The following is a 21,897-nucleotide window of genomic DNA, read 5'->3' on the forward strand; positions in this document are numbered from 1 at the left end:
TGTTCAAAACACCTCTCTCACGCAAACAGACCTATAAAGTAAACTCGTCAAAGTCGTTTCTCTAACAGAAGAAAGGACAAGAGAGAGAGAAATTATTGTTGTTTTCAACTGTATGGTCTTGGGAGGTACCCAAGCACTCCAGCAATGGAAATTGTATAAGTACTTAGAGAGAAGTAATTTCTTAACTATTAGGCACTGTATAAAGGATTAGAACTGGTGGTTTCTTGTTAAAACACTAGTGTTCTCAACTGAAGTGTCTTAGAATGAAAAGTGAATCTTTATTCTGCAAGTTCCCCCATTTCAGGTACTGTCTGAGACTCTCCATTACATTTTGTTACTCTGTGCAATAGGAATTTGCGTTCATCACTGCTTTTATCAGTGATGATCATAGTGCTGTATTTGTGCCACATGCCTTTCTTTGTGACTGCTCCAAAGTGTAGGCAAAAGTTAGATCGGCACCTAAAATGACTAGCAAACAAGTTGGTACTCTAGAATGGTCATGTCAGTTCTACTGCATGAGAGGAGCAGCAACCAGGGATGTGCAATTTGCTTTTGGCATAATCATCTAGATTGCAGCTGCTGAATGCTGACTCATGGATTTACCTCCCCCAGTAAAGCAGCTGTTGTATTGCTACGCAGTTTACTTGGTCAAATCAAGCAAAAAAATCTCCTGGTAAGCCAGCACATCCATTCAGAAGACATTCATCTTCATCAAGACAACAGTTTTAGACATCGTATAGACTAATGCCAAAGGCTGTCCAAACAATAGGGCAACTGGTACAAAATCCAATTTCTAAAATAACAAGGTTTTTGCAATGGTAGTATTTTCACTAAAGCCAAAAATTCAGTTTGTTCTGCTAAACAAACCATTCCACTCTCTCTTATCTGATCCTTACCAACATTCCTCCTTCTCTGACAGTTCCCAACAACTTCTGTGCTCCTTTTGCCACTTCTCTAATAGAATTACACTCCACCCACACACCCTTGTCAGTCACCTCTTCCCTGTAAAACCTATGAAGCATTGCAGGATCACATCTGGGTGAGTCCAGCCAGCCCTGGGCTGCTTTTCTGCTTTGACCTTAGTGTTTAGAAGTATGTGCTCTGAAACTGTGTACTTTAGATCAAGTTGCATTCCTGTCCACCCCCTTGTGGCGGCACAATGTGGGCTGAGATTTTCAGAGCACCCAACTCCCATTAATTTTATGTGTATCAGTATAATTGGGCATGCAAAAAATCTGTGCACCTTTGAAAATCTCATTCTTAATCTTCATTTTCTTATATTCTGTATGTATCTTACTTTTTCTCCTGTTCCATTATTTCCTTATCTACTTCTCTTACTCTGTTTTCCCAGTTTCTATTTTTACTACTTTTCCTCTTCTACTTTCCATGCTTTTGTGCATCTGTGTCATCTTTGTCTTTCTTGCCTGCTATGCTTCAATTACCATTAACTCTGATTTTTTTTCTGTTGCTTTTTCTGATCTCTCTTTTTTGCTAGGAACACAGGAATTACTACAGTAGCTACAATATACCAGTGGTCCTGTCAAGGTTCCTTCCCCACTCTGAACTCTAGGGTACAGATGTGGGGACCTGCATGAAAGACCCACTAAGCTTATTCTTACCAGCTTAGATTAAAAACTTGGTACAAACTTTGCCTTGTCCTTGAACCCTATGCTGCCACCACCAAGAGTCTTACACAAAGACCAGGGAAAGAGGCAACTTGGAGATGTCTTTCCCTAAAATATCCCCCCAAGCCCTACACCCCCTTTCCTGGGGAAGGCTTGGTAAGAATCCTCACCAATTTGTACAGGTGAACACAGACCCAAACCCTTGGATCTTAAGAACAATGAAAAATCAATCAGGTTCTTAAAAGAGGAATCTTAATTAAAGAAAAGGTAAAAGAATCACCTCTGTAAAATCAGAATGGTAAATACCTTACAGGGTAATCAGATTCAAAACATAGAGAATTCCTCTAGGCAGAACCTTAAGTTACAAAAAGACACAAAAACAGGAATATACATTCCATCCTGCACAGCTTATTTTACCAGGCATTAAACAAAAGGAAATCTAACGCATTTCTAGCTAGATTACTTACTAACTTTCACAGGAGTTGTAAGGCTCCATTCCTGATCTGTTCCCAGCCAAAGCATCACATAGACAGACAAACCCTTTGTCCCCCCCCCCCCCCCCCACACACACACACACTCCAGATTTGCAAGTATCTTGTCCCCTCATTGGTCATTTTGGGTCAGGTGCCAGCGAGGTTATCTTAGCTTCTTAACCCTTTACAGGTGAAAGGGTTTTGCCTCTGGCCAGGAGAGATTTTATAACACTGTATACAGAAAAGGTGTTACCCTTCCCTTTATATTTATGGCACGCCCCCCAAATCACAGATAGGGTGAAACACTGGCTCTGATTTTTTTCCTGGAGCTCTAGGAGAAAACAGAGTTAATAAGACACATGTACCTCTAAATATACTACTAACTGTATAAGGACTAACAATATTTTCCACATCACAAGGACGATTTTAACCAGTTGATTCTGGGAAACTTTCACGGGAGAGTGCATCAGCCACTTTTTTAGAAGCTCCTAAGATGTGTTGTATGTCTAAATCAAAATCTTGGAGAGCTAAACTCCACCGAATACGTTTTTTGTTATTTCCCATGGCGGAATGAAGCCACTGTAACGCAGCATGGTCGGTTTGCAGGTGAAAACGCCATCCCCAAACATATGGGCGTACTTTTCCAGAGCTTAGACAGTGGCGTAACATTCCTTTTCATTGATTGACCAGTGGCTTTCCCTCTCAGACAGCTTCTTGCTAAGAAATACGACAGGATGGAACGCTTGATTTGGTCCTTCCTGCATTAAAACTGCTCCCACACCACGCTCGGTCGCATCTGTGGTTACTAGGAATGGTTTGTCAAAGTCTGGGGCCCTTAGCACAGGGTCAGACATGAGGGTCACTTTAAGCTAGTTAAAGACCTTCTGACACTCTTCAGTCCACTAAACTGCATTTGGCTGTTTCTTTTTGGTTAGGTCTGTCAGTGGGGCGGCGATTTGGCTGTATTGCGGTACAAATCGCCTGTAATATCTGGCCAGGCCTCAGAAGGATGGGACCTGGTTTCTTTGACATTGGGACAGGCAAAACCTTTATATTTATGACAGGTCCACTTAATCCAATGTCTTCATCTGATTGTGGATTCTTACCAGATATATTCAATTTTCTGCTATTACTATGTCTTTTCTCTTCACCTGTTTGTTTTCTCTTTGCTAGTTTCTCCTCCTCCTTATGTTCCTTTAATGTCTGTTCTCATTATGATTCCCTTCCCTCCTCTTTTGAATCCCGTTTTTAAGATGCTCTTAAAATAATACCCATAACAACTGATTCCTGATATATTTCACTGAAAATCCCATGAGATTAAGCAAACTCACTGTATTTTCACTACTAGACAGACCTTGACCACCAAACTGTAATGCTTGGATTATTATAGTGCTACAATTATTCTTGTAGGATTCGGGAGTAGTGAGATGTTGTTTTTAAAGTGTATCATTTCCCTCCCTCCCCTGAAATGTCATTTGTATGAAACAGAGTGCTCATAAAGTATACATTTCATATCATGTAGGAGGAGACAATACTTAATAATGAGGTAAGGCAGTTAGTTGTTAATTTGCCTTAAGAATTGTGATTTTCACACACACTAGAAGAAATGTGAAGCTTAATAAATTCATTATCAAAGCATTATTCTGTAATTTTAAATTGGAGTTTGACAACATGGTCATTGTTATTGGTTTGTAGGATTTTTAATTGAATTACTCAAAACACAAAACAGAACATAGAAGTGGAGTATAGTTAGCATACTAATGTTAACAGTATTACCAGTATGTTCAAAATTTTAAAATCATGTTATATTTGGTAATAGGGCATTTACCTGTTGTGTGTGTAGTAACATTTTGTTTGTCTATGGAAAACATTCCCTGTGAATGGATTTTCTTAGAAACCTTAATTGTGACCCTGCCTTCAAGTTCATGCATATGTGAAAGAATGATGGTGATAGAGATCCCTTTATTTTCCTTTTTATTTTTATCATGATTACAGACTCTTCAGCAGGAATTGCCCATATGAATCATAGAAGGTATAGTGAAGGTGAATCTGGCCAAAACATCAGTCATGCTAGCCCACTTGGAAAGGACATGAGAAGGATTTGGGGGGGGAGGGTTAATGAGAATTTTGTTGTCTTGGGAACCATCACAGAGGGTACAGGAAGTGAGTGCTTCACAAAGCAGAAGGGAAAGCACAGCTTTCTTAAAAGCTTCTGACAATTTGCTCTTACTCTTGTAGTCACTCTCTAAGACTCTGAAAGTCGTAATACTAATGAAATGTAGAAAATTCAGGAGACATTTCAGTAGACTACATAATTACAATGGTTTTTAATGTTCACAACATACTAATTACACATGCCTTGCTCCTAGCTTTGTGTAAAGCATTGGCGTTGTTAATGCCTATGGTACCCTATAGACAAGATTTCTTAGAAAGGATGTGATCAACAAGCAGGAGGCTATGAAAAGTTCAACAATTTGAAATCTTTCATCCTGACACATGGTAGAAGGTATCTAACAAAGGTTACACTCAGTACACATCATCTTAATATCAGTTACTTACTACAGATTTTATTTGTATGCCAACACTGGGTACTGTAAGTATGAATTAACAGTGTACTCACTAGTCTCTTCACTACCCATGTCTGAATTTTCTAGAATAGGCTCTAGCTTTATCTTTGCATTTTGGCTCAACTCATGCTATGGTTAGTGAAATTAATTTGAAAACAGACCATTTATAGTGTATCCAAACTGAATAAAGATGCAAATTACGACTATTTTTAAAAGCGGTGGGAAATTCTAGTCAATACATAGACTTTACATTCTTTAATTTGCCACTGGAGCATGAAAGATTTATGATTTTCTGAAGTACCTGTTATATTCTACCTATTTATTTATAGTAAAGGGACTAAGAGATTGCCTACCTGACTACAAGAAAAAGCTATTTGTAGCTACAGTGCTCGTATATTTAAAGGAGTGTTGTATTCTTTCCTTTAAAATTTCTCATGTACGACATAAACCTAATCAAACCTTTATGCCCTCTAGCAGGTAACCTCTGCATGAACTAAAGAGTTGAAATATTGTTTAATCATGCTGTATACCACTTTTTTACAGTGATATGAGAAGCATTATTTTGGTCATATAGAAACAACCAAGATGAAATATGTTCTTCTATGAGGGGAGAAATGTCTTTTTTATTAGCCATCAACTTAAATGTTCTGATAATGTCAATGAATAATTCTTTCTACTCACACCTCATAGTTTATCAGCATTTTAATGCACTGTTTCAATTTTTGAACTTGGAATATTTAGACCTGAGTATTGACTTAGTCTCTGAATGAAACAGTTTGCTAATTTCAGCTGTCAATCCTTGCTTCACTCTTACAGTCCAAAATTCAACTATTATTAACCTTTGTTGTGACAACTGATGAGAATAATGGTTGAATTTTGGTCCTTTAATGTTGAGTGAAATCAATAGCTGTAAATTGTAGTACCAGTCCTACCTGATCTATCACAGTCAAACAAAAGGAAGCCTTTCCCAATGCATGGAAGATGGCTGCGGAAATTTAAAAAATCTCTATTTAAGATTAAGGGAATACAGTGCTTTTTAAAATTAGTTTGTTTTATAGACATTGGTATGTTTGGGGGTTTTCACATTTTTAAATTAAAAAAGCCAAATCTGGGCTAACGAAATGCAGCATGGTTCCACTCTCTGCGTAGAAGCAAGGCTCTGTCATCAAAATTAATTGAATTGTCTTTTTCTTCATGGTGGGGAAGAAAAAACCCAAAACAATAAAGCCTTTACCTGAGCTGAAAAAGGGAATAATTGCAAAGGCTACTAAATAAAGACAACTTAAAACATTTTGAGCTACCCCTGTTTTTGCTACTAACAATCCTCTTATCATTGTTTCAACTCTCAGCACTAATCTGTTTTTTAGACTTTTGTGTATTTGGTCAGTCAAAACTTTCATGCTGATTTTTGACCTTGTCTTCAAGTTGGTTAATTTCCAGTCTTTAAATGGTACATTTTCAAAGCAATGTGTAGGAGTTTTGTGAACAAATCCTGCTAACAAGGAATTCAAAGTGGAGCTCCAATGCATCGCTTTGATAAATGTATTCTTGAGTTTGGATACTGACCTGTGTTAATATTGGCAGCTATTAGATGAGATATGTTAAAATGTGAAGCATAGTCTGTTGTGTTTTTTAACTGCTAACAGTGTTCTATTGTGCAGCTGCAATATTGTGTGCAAGTAAAAAATGCTATAGTAATTTTTCTCAGGTTTAAATTGTTCAAATTGTAATGGGGAAAGATGGTAAACAAAGTATTTATCACATATTTATGAAACCCTACAAAAAGGCTGTTTGAAAACCTAGAGAAGGGAGGGGATCAAAATAATGTTTTTCAAGATGACCTATATCAAAATTGTTAATTATAAGATGAAACATGGTAGTAAAACAGACTTTATTTCTGGCGCCTCCCAGAAATTAAATTAGCTGTTCAGGAGAGAGGGCAAACTAGATGGAGTTACAAGATTGAATAAAATTAAGAGGATAGAAGATGGGGATGTGCTTGAACGAAGCTTATTCAGAAGTCCTGTTTTCTGTCATAATCTTTTATGAATTTAGAGAACTGTATTTTTTAATGCTCCACCAGAATTATGAGTTGAGGCTTTGTACTGGAGCTGAGTATTGTTATAAAGTCTTTAAATAAGCTATATGCATGCAGGGTTTCTTTCTGAACAACAGTAGGGTCGCTGTCCAGTTCTGGCAATGTCTTAGAAGCTGCTGTTGTTTCTTCTAATGATAGAATGGGACTCAGAACTTTGATGTCTCAACTCAGCCATGATAAAAAGCATGGCCCTAATCCAAAGTGACTTGATTCTGTCCAACGACAGTTGGTATGATTGGAAAAAGGAGAGAATCTATCTCCATTAGGCTCCACAGAGTGGAAATTAAAAGTGACTGATCTGAACAACGCCTGCTCAAGTCATGACACCCTGCTTACAGCTTTACCTACATGTTGGGGCTTTATTTCTTTTAAGACTGAGAACAAAGCTAGAATCTGGTCTTTTTTTGGTTTTTATAGGGTAATTAAGAGAATAAGAATTATAGGGCTAAATCCTGATGCTCATCTTCAGTTTTTACTCATTCCTTACTCAGGCAAGCCTCTGTTGTTTTAATACAAGTTTATATGGGCATGATCTTTAAATAGTATTGTCTTTGTGTGAGTAAGAAAGGCAATTTTTTAAAAAATTGAGACTAGCCATGTTATACAGGAGGTTGTATTAACAGGAGTGTCACACGTAAGACACCTGTGGTAATTGTTCTGCTCTCCTCTGTGCTGGTGAGGCCCCAGTTGGAGTATTGTATCCAGTTTTGGGCACCATACTTTAAGAAAGATATGAACAAATTGGAGAGGGTTCAGAGGAGAGCAACAACTGTGATAAGAATTCTAGGAAATGTGACCTATGAGGAAAGATTGAAAGAATAAGGCCTGTTTAGTCTAAAGAAGAGAAGGCTGAGAGGGGATATAAGTCTTCAAATATAAAGTGCACATTTTCAAAATCTCCTCTAAATTTGAGGCTGGAATTTTCTGCATGCAGAAAGGTATTTTGTCACCTAACTCCTATTGATTTCCCTGGGTTTTAGGCACCTAACTGCCTTTTTAGGAGCTAGGCCTTAGGCACTTTAGAAAATGTTACCCAACATTCATAAATAACGACATGTATAACTATGAGTACCATCAATCCTGCATTCGGTTAAGCTCCCCCTTTGCTGTCTCTTTTGACAGCTGTGGCTGGTGGAAGATGTTGACTGAATTCTCTCTTGTCAAATTTCCTGAGAAATGAGGAAATATTTTACTCCAACTATAAGGAGAGGGTTATTCGTCTCCCACCTTGGGAAATTTTCCCCCTAATTTGACAGGCTTTAAATAAATTATTAGTTTTAATTAAGTTTGAAATGGGACAATGCATAAACTAAAAAGCCCCTTGCTAGGATAAGCGGATACAATAAGATTAGCTGTGAAATTCTCAAATTATATCTCTTTTGCTGTAGTGATTAATTGCAACTCTGTAATTAGGTACTATGAAATTTAGGCAGTTTTATGAAGGTAATTTTGGACATCCCAGAGGTGGGAGGAGAAGAGATTACTTTTTTGTATATCACATGGAACAGAGTAATAGTAATCTGAAAAGCAGTACTTGGATAACTGGAAAGAGACTCTGAAGACATCAATTTGGAATGATTTAAGGTGAACCCCTTTGCTTTTTTTATGAATGTTGGAAGCAAGGGCAAGAGAGTGAATCATCAAACACAGACACCATGAAACTTTAAAATGGTAATTCTTAAAATCCCAGTCTTTTAAAGGCTAGATCCTAGCCCTGGTTTATCTGAAGGGAAGAAGTGTGGTAGCCACATACATTATGTAAATTGGCTACACACTGGACCAACAAATCCTGTTGGCTTGGTGCACTGTGGAATGGGGATCAAAGAAAGCCCAGATCTTTTCTGTGAGCAGCTGTCTTGGAGCTGCTTGAATGAAGGGGGAGTCTAGGGAAATGAGTATGCCTCCATCTCTCAAGCTTTCCTATATGGATTCTAATCCTTACTGCCCCCAGCCCAACAAAGGTATGGAAGTTACTGCAGTACCTCTTATTCACCTCTAACAGGCACAACAAAGCAAGGCCAAGAACAGAGTCTCTTCATCAGAGGAATCCACTAGAAGAGAGGGAGTGTCTTAGATGTGATGGGCCCACTGTGAGCTTCCTCGCTGACACTCTCCATGGTAGATTGTTGAGTTTTTTAGAGTTAGGTGAATACATTTCTAAAATTAAAATGTAATGGTCCAGTCTTGCAAGCACTCCATCCATGGAGCTCCAGAGGGAGGAGAGGGGTCCTGGTTATGTTAAGTCTCACTTTCGCTGGCTCCATCTTGCTGCTTCCCTATTTTGCACCATACAAGCCATTCTTCCTTGTCCTAAAGGTACCCACACTACTTAGTGTAACTTTTTTACTATCCAGATTGAGGGAGTTATGTGCATTATTTTTTATAAATATCACATGCGCCTTAGATTACCTGTGTGATATTATTCTGCCTGGCTGCATAAAGTTAAATCAAAGGAGGCAGCAAGTGGTAGAAATGAAGAAATGGCAAAGATAGGTACTATTATAGAGAATGCATTTGTGGGGAAACAACGGGGAAACTATTAGTTGGGGAATACTCCTGGCCTAGCTCCAACTGGGCTGGCAAAGTTTACTCTTCCTAGGCCAAACCAAGGAATATAGGAGATGCTAAATTTTAAATATGCTGAGCCTAGGGAAGAAGAGAGGGTTGAGTGGGCTGTCAGCAGCTGCCCTGAAGGGAAACAATGAGGAGGACAAGAATGCAGAGGGTAAGTCTAGCGATGGAGATAATGAGATAACAGGGCTGAACGGAATTTACAAAGCCTGCAAGGAAAGATTAAGATTTAGATGAGGGGAAAGATGCATACAAACCTGTATTGTTTTTACCATATGCTTTGAGTGCTATTGACTTTTGGGGTGAATAGATAATGCTGTGTTTTTTGAAGGAGCTGGTTTTCAGTCACATTAATCAACCACTGTCATCAACTCCTTCTGGAAGAGAAGTGTTAACAGGTGCCAGACACAGTTAGTCCTGTTGTACATCAGAGTTGTAAACAGGGGCTGCAGCCCAGAGACCCAATCCTGGAGTGGTAGGACTGTGTGGTTCAAACTGAGAAGGCTGAAGATAGCAAAACTTGTGTAATGCGTAGCTTGCCCTGTAACTATGATAAGTGCTAGTTCCAAAATCCGCTTAACTTGTCCATACTAAGAACAATATAAGGAGAAGGGACACAATGAAATTGAAAGGCAAAATGTAATACTGTTAAAAGTATTTTTTTTATACACTGCATGATTAACCTGTAAAACTCATTGCTATAATATATCCTTAATAGAAGAGCTTTGTGGTATTCAAAAAAGAATTAGAGATTAATATAGATATCGACAGACTTGAAAACGTTTTTATCTTATCTAACGTAAGTAAAACCTTTCACTTCAGGGCATAAGACAGCTAGTAATTGATAAGAATTGGGAAGAAAGTTCCTCGTAAGCAGATCTCCTACATGGTGTCTTGCATCTTTCTCTGAAGCGTCTGCAATTGACCATTATCAAAGACAGGATTATTCATTTAGATGAATCACTGGCATGATCCAGTGTGGCAATTCCTGTATTTCTAAATAAGTATGCATTACTGAGTAACAACATTCAGGATTTTGGCTGCCAGAAGAGTCACACTCTGCACTTTCTGTAATTGCAGCCAGCCAAATCCTTCAGTCCTTACTCTGTCCCTATACAGGCAAAACTGCTTCCATTAAAGTAATTAAGGACTGACTGAAGACTGTAACATTTGGTCCATTTTATGTAATTGTAAATAGGCAAGATTAGCTAATGTACTGTATTGAACAATACAGTTTCTTTCTGAAATTCCTGGGAAAATTTCTCTTGTGGCTTCTAGTTTTCTGACAAATATCATCTCATTTTAAAATAGCAAATGTATATGAATTGTCTTCCAGATGTTCCCAAAATGCATTTGTCTGGCTGTGGTCATAAAATATTTTATCTTTTGATCCTATTCCTGTTACTCAAGCCACATCTCCTCAGCTCCCTTGATTAAACATCCTTACTGTGGGGACTACCACTATATCTCCACTTTCTTCCTCTTCTTTCCCCATCTTTCTTTCTGTTATTTCTTCCACTTCCCTGTTTTTTATGACTCCTCTTTTCTTACATCTGTATCTCGTTCCCTGAAGTAACTCTCAGTTCCTGGTATTCATGGGCTTTGCTGCTACCCCCTTCCATTTTCCATTAATTAAATTATTAATGCTAACACCAAAGTGTCATTACTGGGATTACGTTCAACATCCTCACCCCATACCAAAGGATGGGGAGTACACAGAACTAATGTTTCAAGCCATCGGCAGACTCAGAAAGACAAGAGGGTGTCAATTTATGCACAGTTCATTTGAAAGGTTATCTTTACAATCAAGTACTTTGGCAAAAATCTGATTTTTTTTTAATGAAAATTTAGATTCTGGAATCTGAGTATTTGATGCATTGTAGTGGCATTTGTTAATCAGGCTGTCAAGGTTCCTCCCCCACTCTGAACTCTAGGGTACAGATGTGGGGACCTGCATGAAAAACCTCCTAAGCTTATCTTTACCAGCTTAGGTCAAAACTTCCCCAAGGTACAGAATATTCCACCCGTCGTCCTTGGATTGGCCACTACCACCACCAAACTAATACTGGTTACTGGGGAAGAGCTGTTTGGACGCGTCTTTCCCCCCAAAATACTTCCCAAAACCTTGCACCCCACTTCCTGGACAAGGTTTGGTAAAAAGCCTCACCAATTTGCCTAGGTGACTACAGACCCAGACCCTTGGATCTTAAGAACAATGAACAATCCTCCCAACACTTGCACACACCCCCCTTTCCTGGGAAATGTTGAATAAAAAGCCTCACCAATTTGCATAGGTGACCACAGACCCAAACCCTTGGATCTGAGAACAATGAAAAAGCATTCAGTTTCTTACAAGAAGACTTTTAATAAAAATAGAAGTAAATAGAAATAAAGAAATCTCCCCTGTAAAATCAGGATGGTAGATATCTTACAGGGTAATTAGATTCAAAAACATAGAGAACCCCTCTAGGCAAAACCTTAAGTTACAAAAAAGATACACAGACAGAAATAGTTATTCTATTCAGCACAATTCTTTTCTCAGCCATTTAAAGAAATCATAATCTAACACATACCTAGCTAGATTACTTACTAAAAGTTCTAAGACTCCATTCCTGGTCTATCCCCGGCAGAAACCCAGCATATAGACAGACACACAGACCCTTTGTTTCTCTCCCTCCTCCCAGCTTTTGAAAGTATCTTGTCTCCTCATTGGTCATTTTGGTCAGGTGCCAGCGAGGTTACCTTTAGCTTCTTAACCCTTTACAGGTGAGAGGAGCTTTCCCCTGGCCAGGAGGGATTTCAAAGGGGTTTACCCTTCCCTTTATATTTATGACACAGGCCATGTAGGGTGGATTTTTGATGCTGCAGGTCTAATAGTAAGAATTCAAATTCCAACCTGTAAATGTAGACATTGGGGTAGCATGTAACTATTCTTATTTTGCACCTTTTGAAAAGCCCAGGTTAACTAAAAGAAGGTGACATGAATATTTATTACAAAAAACACACTAGCAAATTTTAATGGCTAGGATGAGGTAAACATGGATGTAATGATCTGTTCAAGGTGAATTAGAAGGACTGATATGTGTTTAAAAGCTTAAGTGTGTTGTAGTGAGACAGTACTTTTACGGTAGCATGGCAAGCGCTAATAGACCATCATTATGAGTTATATAGTGCAAACATCTTTTGCATTATTGTCAGAATGTCTACGGGAAAGAATTAACATCATTCTTCTAGAGGTTCTCTTTCTTTACTAGGCCCAAGGAAATTTATAACTGAGAAATGAAACTCACAAAGATGCAACTGCTCTCATAATCCAGCTGTTATAAATGCAGCTCTTATAAATATTGTAGGAAAGTTGCATGTGCAGGGTAAATCACCCTTTTTATTAGTTGGAATTTGCAGAGCTAAGTCTCATGATTTTTCTGTCCATGAAAAGGCATTGTATGCTGTGTAGATGCACTGTATATATTGGTGTAATGTTTATATTTAATTGTTCAAGGTCAAATAAAAAAAAGCAATGGCACATTTTTCCTATGCAGGAGGCCAAGATTTGTTAAACTGACATCTTCAAAATCAAGTGAACTTCATAATGTAGCCTCATCTTAAGCCCATTATATTTTCATAGCAATGACAATGTTGGATGTCTTTGCAATTAATATCCAAATGAGAATCATCTTTTTATGTATGACAGATTTAATGATCTGTGCCAAAGATAAAGAATTAGTAAATATAAACAATAGCCAGGGTTGCAATTAAACTATATACAGGGAACAAGTTTATACTGCATCTTGTAATAGCACTTTTCACTTTTTCTGAAAACATTTTAACACACCTGAATCAGAATAGCAAAGTCTATAATGAATTCAAAATTTTAGGGTAACTTATTAAAAAGCATTATCAGTAATGACTTACGAGGAGAGGCTGAGGGAACTGGGATTGTTTAGTCTACGGAAGAGAAGAATGAGGGGGGATTTGACAGCTGCTTTTAACTACCTGAAAGCTGGATCCAAAAAGGATGGATCTAGACTGTTCTCAGTGATAGCAGATGATAGAACAAGGAGTAATGGTCTCAAGTTGCAGTGGGGGAGATTTAGGTTGGATATTAGGAAAAAAAATTTCACTAGGAGGGTGGTGAAACACTGGAATGTGTTACCTATGGAGGTGGTGAAATCCCCTTCCTTAGAAGTTTTTAAGGTCAGGCTTGACAAAGCCCTGGCTGGGATGATTTAGTTGGGGATTGGTCCTGCTCTGGGCAGGGGGTTGGACTAGATGACTTCCAGAGGTCCCTTCCAACTTTGATATTCTATGATTCTAAGTGTCAGGGGGAAAAGCTTGTACTAAATGTTATATTTAAAAACAAAAAACAAACAAACATCCACCCATACTTATTGCATAGGCCAGAATCAAAGCACACTACTGCCACTGAAGTAAGCCTGGAAAGCATAAGAAGTCAAAGCATGAAGATTTCTATTTCTAACTTTAAAAGAAAAAATTTTGATTTTTCATTAAACTTTTTGCCATCCTAATCTATATTCTGAATTAATGGAGTGTGTAGAAATCTGAAATGCATAAGGGCTGGAAGGTTCAGGATGGTGTTATTTCATGTTACAGTGATTATTTACATGGAATAGCAAAAAGATAATTTTTATATTAATGGATTAAATATATTCCTTGTTGCCTGAAGTTTTATTTTATCCCATTGGCAAGTGAACATTCTACGGTATCTTTGTCTCTTGGTAAAGATTTCTTTTTCTTTGTTTTATGTGATCTAATTCTTCTGTAATGGATTTGCAGTTCACTTTTACTGTGTTAACCTAAGTTAACTAATGAGACAAGATACAACTGTGAAGTGTAATTTCAGAAAACCACAGTACAACAGATTGTCATAAAGTTTTGCTATTGCATATCTATACATTTAAATCATATTACTTTTAAATATGTCCTATATTTATCTTCCCTGTTTGAACAGAATCCAGAGCTAGTCCGAAACATCTGTCGCTGGGTTAGACAAGCTGTTCAGATTCCCTTCTTCGCAAAGCTGACCCCAAATGTCACTGATATTGTGAATATTGCAGTGGCTGCCCAGGAAGGTAACAAACTCAAATGCATGTAATTATACTGATTTGCAGCTTTATTGCTCAAAGCAGTAACAAATATTAATAAAAGCTAGAATGAAACAGATTGTTTAAAATATTTAGAGTAAGCATAGTGCTTGCTATTAAAGGCTGTCTATACAATTTTGCTCTCTGTATAATCTAGTTTATTAACATATAAAGTGAATACTGTAGAGTAAACATCTATCTATCTAGAAACAGCGGTTGGTGATATAGATATAGAGATATAAAAGCATGATTTTATATGTATAATGTGGCCAACATTTATTTACTGTGATGTAGCATTTTGGAGTAAGACCAAATTTTATGGGGTTTTTATATCCATTTTTTCAGTTTTCAAAATGCTCCGTCCTGGTAAATACAATTTGTCCAAACAGATAATAGACTCAGTCAGTTAGGCCCACTTAATAGTTTCACTGCATTTTTCTTTGTGTAACCATAATTTCTTCATTGAGTGCTTGTCCATCTGTGTATGCCACACATGGGTGTGCATGCATGCCATGCACCCAAGTCCAGAATTTCTAGCAAGCAGTGTCCTTTGGCCTGCATATACACAGTAGTTCACCTCATGCTTCAAATCGAGGTCATGAGAAGCAGTGCAAACCAATACCTCTCTAGTTCCTTCTTATTGCCGCGTGGCCTGAGTCAGCATCCCTGCATCCATGGTTTTCTCCAGCTTTTACTATTATTACTCTGCAAATAAATTTGAAAATAGCTTATAGTTCATATTAGTATAGTTAGAGTTCTTAGTATAATAAGTATAGATAGTGTTTGTTCTAAGAGTCTGGGATGTGCCCGGAGTCCCAAGATTCAAGAACTGTGTCCTCTCCCGCTACTCCTTTTCTGTGAACGACAAGCACCAATGTTGTCTCTACTGTCTGGAGAGACGAATATTGCTGCAAAATGCAACATCTGCCACTCTTTTCCATCATAAATTCATGATCTTAGATTAAGAAAACACCTTATGGAGAAGGCTATGTGGCCTCGCTGTGTTTCAAGCCAGGGAGTCCCTCCCGTACATCCACATTTCCAAAGACCTCCAGATACCATCGGAGAAGGTTAAGGACTTCCAACATTGGCTCTTAGATATTCTGCAGCCCGACAGGCCAGAGCAAGGCGATACTCCCGTTTAACAAGGCTATTGTAAGGTCTGGTACACCTCAGCCTCATGTACCAATATGCCTAAGAGGGCCAACAGGCACTATTTCATCTCCGTCAAAGAGGCTGAATTTCTCTTCTCCCCCACCCCAGCACCCAACTCCCTGGTGGTACATGCAGCCAGCGGAGAGCAAGGTTGCAGCATCCCAAGACAACTCCAGCTGATAAGGCCTTAAAGAGGTGGGACCTTTTAGGGAGAAAGATCTTTTCTTCTATGAGCTTACAGTTCCATATCACCAACTATCAGATCTTGTAGGAACATCTCAACTAGAACCTGATACCTTACTACAAGAAAATATGGACTCATTGTAGACAGCCAGGCAGCTGTCTCAAAAGTCTTCAGGTATCCCACTCATTTTGGATAACCTTCAGTTTTCAAAGAACTCAGGTCTTTCCATTAGCTCACTGCAGGTCCATCTCCTGGCAAGCTCATATACTGTTTTTCACAAGAAAAAAGTCTTTCTTAGATTGCATCCTAAATTCCTACCCAATGTTATTTCAGAATTTCATGTCAACTAAGCTGTTCACTTACCTGTTTTCTTCCTGAAACCCCATGCCTTTGTTAAGGGGAGGAAGCTCCATTCTTTCCATATCAGGCGCTCCTTATTAATTTACCTGCGGGAGACCAAATCTCTCAGAAAGTTTCCTGGTCTATTTCTCACCATAGCAGAGAGGTTGTGAGGACAAACTGTATCCTCACAGAGGATCTCCAAATGGGTTTCTGGGTGCATCATCATGTGCTACAAGTAGCCCATATCCCTCCAACTGGCAGAATAAAGGCATATTCCACCAGAGCATAATCTGCCCCTGTTGCATTACTGCAGGAATTACCATTGCTGGACATATGCAGGGCAGCTACCTGGAGTTCCATTCAGACTTTCACTAAACATTATTTGCTAGTTCAAACTTCCACCCTGGATGCAGCTGTGGGAACTGCAGTTTCATTTCAAGCATCTTCCTCACCAGCATCCTTGCACCCCCCTCAAATCTGAATACTGCTTGTCTGGAATACAGATAGGGACCAGCACTCAAAGAAGAAAGGGAGCTTACTTACCTGTAACTAGAAGTTCTTCAAGTTGTGTGGTCTATATCTGTATTCCACTACCTACCCTCTACTTCACATCCTTCTGGATTTGCAGTAAGAGGAGAAACTAAAGGGACACCAGCCAATGTTTCCTCTTATGCCCTCAGTCGCATGAGATGAATTACTGCGCATGTCTGGGCGAACAGACACTGCTTGTTAGAAGTTCCAGACTCAGGCACATGGACCACACATCTCTAAGAAAATCCAGTTACAGGTGAGTAACCTCCATATTCACAATGTGTAATAAGATTATGGTCCAGATCCACTAGCATAATACGGTCCATTAGCCAGTATAGCCAGTCATGAGAGCATCATTTCAATGCAGGGGGATCTCCAATGCTACAGAGCTAGTGTGACAAATCCTATGTCTCATCCAGCAAAAGGAGCATGGCCAAGACCAAGAGAGATCGGTTTTAGGAGTTCCTATGCTCAACTGTCTTACTTTTTTGAGGGGACTAGCTCAATACCTAGCCAACCCAGGATTGGTTTTAAAGCCCCCTTCTGATTTGCACTGTGCTCTTTGGCCTCAGATGGGGATCTGGGCCTAAATATCTAACAACTTTACTTTATTTCTATGTTCATTTTCCTCTGTTGTACTTGTACAAGATGTTTAACAAAAAGTGAGTGTTATTTCTTTCCCAGGTGGTGCAGATGGTGTGACAGCCACGAACACTGTGTCAGGACTGATGGGCCTGAAAGCAGATTGCACACCTTGGCCTGCAGTTGGTGGAGAAAAGAAGACCACATATGGTGGCGTGTCTGGTAAGTGTTGCCTTTTTGATCCATAATGCTTCCTTGGAGGCTGACAAAACATCGAGAGGTCCTTGTAGTGGGCTTGAATATCATGTCTGCAGTAGTGCTGAGTTCTTAAAGCTCACTGATGGTCAATGTTTCTAATAGTCATGACAGATGGAACAGATTGAGTGTGAAGACTCCTGTGTTGCCCTTTCCTTAATGGTAAAACACTGCAACAGAACACTGCGATAGGGTCACTGGTGAGGGAGGAAAATCTCTTCTCTTGTGACCCACAGTTTTCCTAGAATTTTTCATTCTGTCACAATTGTCAGGCCACATGTTAGACAGAGGCTAATGAAAGGGTATTGTAAGGGAAAAATATAAACATTCAATGCAGTATGTGTTTTGTAGACTGAACCTTTCTCCTACCACACTGAAATCCACTTACGATAAATCCTTTTATTTTCTCTCCACCATGATAAAAACAATATATCACATTTACTAAATATATGCATATTGTATATCCTGTTCCTTTGTAATATTTATACTTGTGTTTCAGTGTGATGATTCAGGATTTGATTTTAAAACCAGCAACAAAAAGTTTTATACTCAAATTCATTGCCTGTCCTCACTAATGTATTAATCTGTTGACCTTGTGCACGCTGTCACTGTGACAACAGGAACTGGGTCCTGCAAAGACAATGCTGTGAGCTTCTTGACTGTACTGGCATGAAGATTAGTCTCCATGGTGATAGAGAAAGTGGTAAATATACATAACATAATAGCATGCCACTGTTCAAGTAAAGCACTGCTGAATTGATCCAAAAAAATGTATTTGGAGGAAATTGGACAGACCAAAAATGCTTTATTTCATGTAGTTATGTTATACTTCGAGAACATAGAGGGTCAAAGACAATGGGTTGTTTTTTTTAATTGACTTTAATGTGTACAAATCACATATGGTGGTAAATTACCTGTTGCCTTGGATAACTAAATAACATCCAGAAGTTTTTAAGGGCACCTCTATGCTACTGTGCAAGGATTTAAAAAATCTGCTTAATGTATAATGATTATTTCATAATGACTGTCAAACAAGGTATTAAAATATTATTGATATGCAGAATGGAGGATGCAGAGAGAGAGAGAGAGAGAGAGAGAGAAGATACACAATGTTAGGGGTTGTAGTACTCACTAGGCTTTCTGTCAGCCCATTTCAATTTTTCCAGACTGCCATGTTGACAGCAAAAGAAAAAAGGAGGTCACAGTGGGTGCTGTGCATTAAAAATTAATAAAAGAACTATTACAGTAGTATTTTATATAACTAACACTATTCCCATTTTCTCGTTTAAGCTGCAGTTTCTGAATATTCCTTCCTACCATAAGTCAGTCTAATAAAACCATAAAATTACAACATTATGAAAAGTGTGTCCTTTGTGTCACAAATTTAAAACATGTATATTGTGTAAATTATAGCAGCACCTGAATGCTCAGCTGTACCTAAGAGCTTCTCAGCATTTCTATATTTTCATGCTTTATAATTCTGCTATAAAAAATCACTTTTGGTATCATAACAGATCCCAATCTGGGAGAAGTTTGGGTTTTTAGTTTAAAAACATACATATAAAAAAGGGTTTTTTTCATTTCTCAAGCTATACACATATCAAAAGAAACAGAAGATAGTGGTTTGGGATGCAGTCTTACACTCATAGCACTAACCTGAGTGTCTTTAAGAAAAAGAAAAGGAAAGGAAAGGAAAAGCACTCAGCCCAGTCAGTTTGGGTATATTTTGAGAGTACATCTGTGCAGACAATTAAATAAAGTTCCCTGGACTATAAATAACATCACTAAGGTCCCAATCCTCCAACTCACTGTATGCAGGAATGCCATAGAGCTCCAATAAAGTCAAGAGGGCTATATACAGACACAGTGATACATCTGTGAATCGCAGGACCATGGCCTAATAATGTACAAATGTATAAAAGTGCTAAAATAATTCAGAAGAGAACTAACCAACTGTCTTAATAGGAACATAAAGAACAGAGGGAGTATGTCTAGTTCTTAGAGCAAAAAACTAGGAGGCAGAAGTCTTGCGTTCTATTCCTAGAAGCTTCAACAAGGTCCTGTTGTGTGGCCCTAAGCCAGACACTTGACCTTTCCATACTTTAGTTTCCATGTCTGTTAAATGGAGATAAGACCACTTACATGCCTATAGGCTTGATTTATATTATTTTATTTTACATTCTATGCAGCCGTACAGATTTTTGTTGCTCTTTCAAAAGTAGAAAAAAAACATCAGATAATCTTTTGGGGCTAAAATTTATCTTTGATGTAAGTCCAAGTCAGTGGTGAATATGGCCCATTTTCTTTACAAGATTTACAAAAGCAAAATACTTGAGTGATTACTGTCTTTTTAGAAGATCCCCACCATACGGAACATACACACTAGTTGTGGAGAAGCTGTCTGAATCATAGATATTAGAGATGGAAAGATCCTATCTTGTGGTCATCTAGATCATCTCCCTGCCAATAAATGATTGTTCCCTGCAAGAGATTATGCGGTGCTTTGTTCACTCTAGTTTGAAATGGACTTGTGGTACTTCTTATCGAAGGTTTCCCCTCAGCAGGGATGTACAGTGTAAGGTAATATGTCCAGTTGTTGTGTTTTCTATGCTAGTACTGAAGTTTTCCATGCATGCCATGCTCTAGTATTTTATTATTCTTGTATTACTGAATGGAATACATTATTCTAATAGAATTAGCTCCAAATTATACATTTACAAGTTTAATAAAAACCTACATTACAGAGTGAATGGTAAAGTCTGTCAATGCCCTTATCCAGATGTGGCCTGACTTTTCTACTTCCTATATAGAGGATAAAGGATGTGCTCTGACTATGGTGAAAACTGCAGAAACTTCTTTTGTGAACTGTTCCCATTTGGCTGTTCCCATTTCTCTGCCTGGTACAGAAGTGACTGCATCTGGAAGGGCTGTAATTACCCATCCTTTCATGGGAAAGATCTCATTTGAAAGAAGTTATATTTTAAAATTCCTATTAAAGAATTAGGGTGTGGAAAATATTTTCCTTTGATTTATTTAAAAGGAATAAAAAGGCCAATCTAAACAGCTGTTTAGAGAATTCACTGCCTGGAATTACAGGGTAGTCTCAGAGATGTGCTTCTGTCATCTTTTTAAATCTCTTTCCAGAGACAGCAGTTTAATAATGTTCCTCTGAAAGTACAATTCAAATTGGAGTTGCTATATTCAGTGTTAACTTCCCAGGTGCTGAATGGGAAATAGATTCCTGTTTTAAGTGTTATTTAATTTGTTTTAAATTGCTGAACATCAATAAGCATTTTTGTTTCTCTCATTGTACTGTATTGTTGATTTGATTACTTTGACACTGGAAACTACTCCTTGGAGGTCAAATCCTAAACCCAGATCACAGATGAAATATAGTAACTGGGCTTTATGCTGGAGAGGTCTATGGAGTTCAAGGAGAAAGAATCCTTCCCTCACAGTTTGCAGTAAAACACCATTGCTGCAATGCAACCACAACACAGCTCTAAGGCCAGAGTATACCCATAGTCTCCTGTGCCACCTCTTTAGGGAGGGAATAACATTATATTCATCCTAAGGTTGCCAGGCATTCAGTTTTCGACCAGAAGCGCCCAGTTGAAAAGGGATCCGGGTGACTCCAGTCAGCACCGATGACTGGGCTCTTACAAGTCTGATTGGTGGTGCAGTGGGGCTAAGGCAGGCTCCTTGCCTACTCTGGCTCCACACGGCTCCTGAAAACAGCCGATATTTCCCTCTGGCTCCTAGGTGGAGGCACGGCCCCGGGGCTCCGCTTGCAGCTCCTGCCCTAAGTACCAGCTGCGCAGCTCCCATTGGCTGGGAGCCATGGCCAATGACAACTGTGCGGGCACTACCTGCAGGTGAGGGCAGCACACAGAGCCACTTGGCTGTGCCTCTGCCTAGGAGCTGGACCTGCCGACCGCTTCTGGGAGCTGCCTGAGGTAAGCGCCACCCGGAGCCTGCACCCCAACTCCCTGCCCCATGTTGGAATCCCCTCTCGCACCCTAACTGCCTCCCAGAGCCTGCACCGCTCACACACTCCAACCCCCTGCCCCAGCCTTGAGCCCTCTCCCACACCCAAACTTCCTCCCAGAGCATGCAACCCCACACACTCTGAACCCCTCAGCTCCATCCCCACACCAGAGCTTGCACCCCCAGCCAGAGCCTGCATGCACCCCAACCCCCTCTCCCAGCCCAGAGCCCCCTGCACCCTGAATCCCTCATTTCTGTCCCCACCCCAGAGCCCACACCCCCAGATCAGAGTCCATATCCCCTCCCACACCCTATCCCCCTGCCCCAGCCTGGAGCCCCATCCCACACTCCAAACACCTCATTTCTGGCCCCACCCCAGAGCCCTCACCCCCTCCTGCACCCTAACCCCCTGCCTAGCCTGGGGA

General features: G+C 39.3%; 1 protein-coding gene across 3 annotated transcripts in view; it reads left to right on the forward strand.

Annotated features, from left to right (window-relative positions):
- The window catches only part of DPYD (dihydropyrimidine dehydrogenase), a 542,988-nt gene that overhangs the window by 412,822 nt on the left and 108,269 nt on the right, over positions 1-21,897 (forward strand). For 2 of the 3 annotated variants that reach the window (XM_073356960.2, XM_073356961.2), the window contains 2 exons: positions 14,304-14,424; positions 17,333-17,452. In XM_073356960.2, the coding sequence (XP_073213061.1) occupies positions 14,304-14,424; positions 17,333-17,452 (241 nt within the window). Of the gene's footprint in view, positions 1-14,303; positions 14,425-17,332; positions 17,453-18,105; positions 18,189-19,839; positions 20,118-21,897 lie in introns of those variants that run through there. The other variant, XM_073356962.2, reaches the window with a different exon arrangement.

This window comes from Lepidochelys kempii, chromosome 8, assembly GCF_965140285.1.
Source record: "Lepidochelys kempii isolate rLepKem1 chromosome 8, rLepKem1.hap1, whole genome shotgun sequence".
Lineage (NCBI taxonomy): Eukaryota > Metazoa > Chordata > Testudines > Cheloniidae > Lepidochelys > Lepidochelys kempii.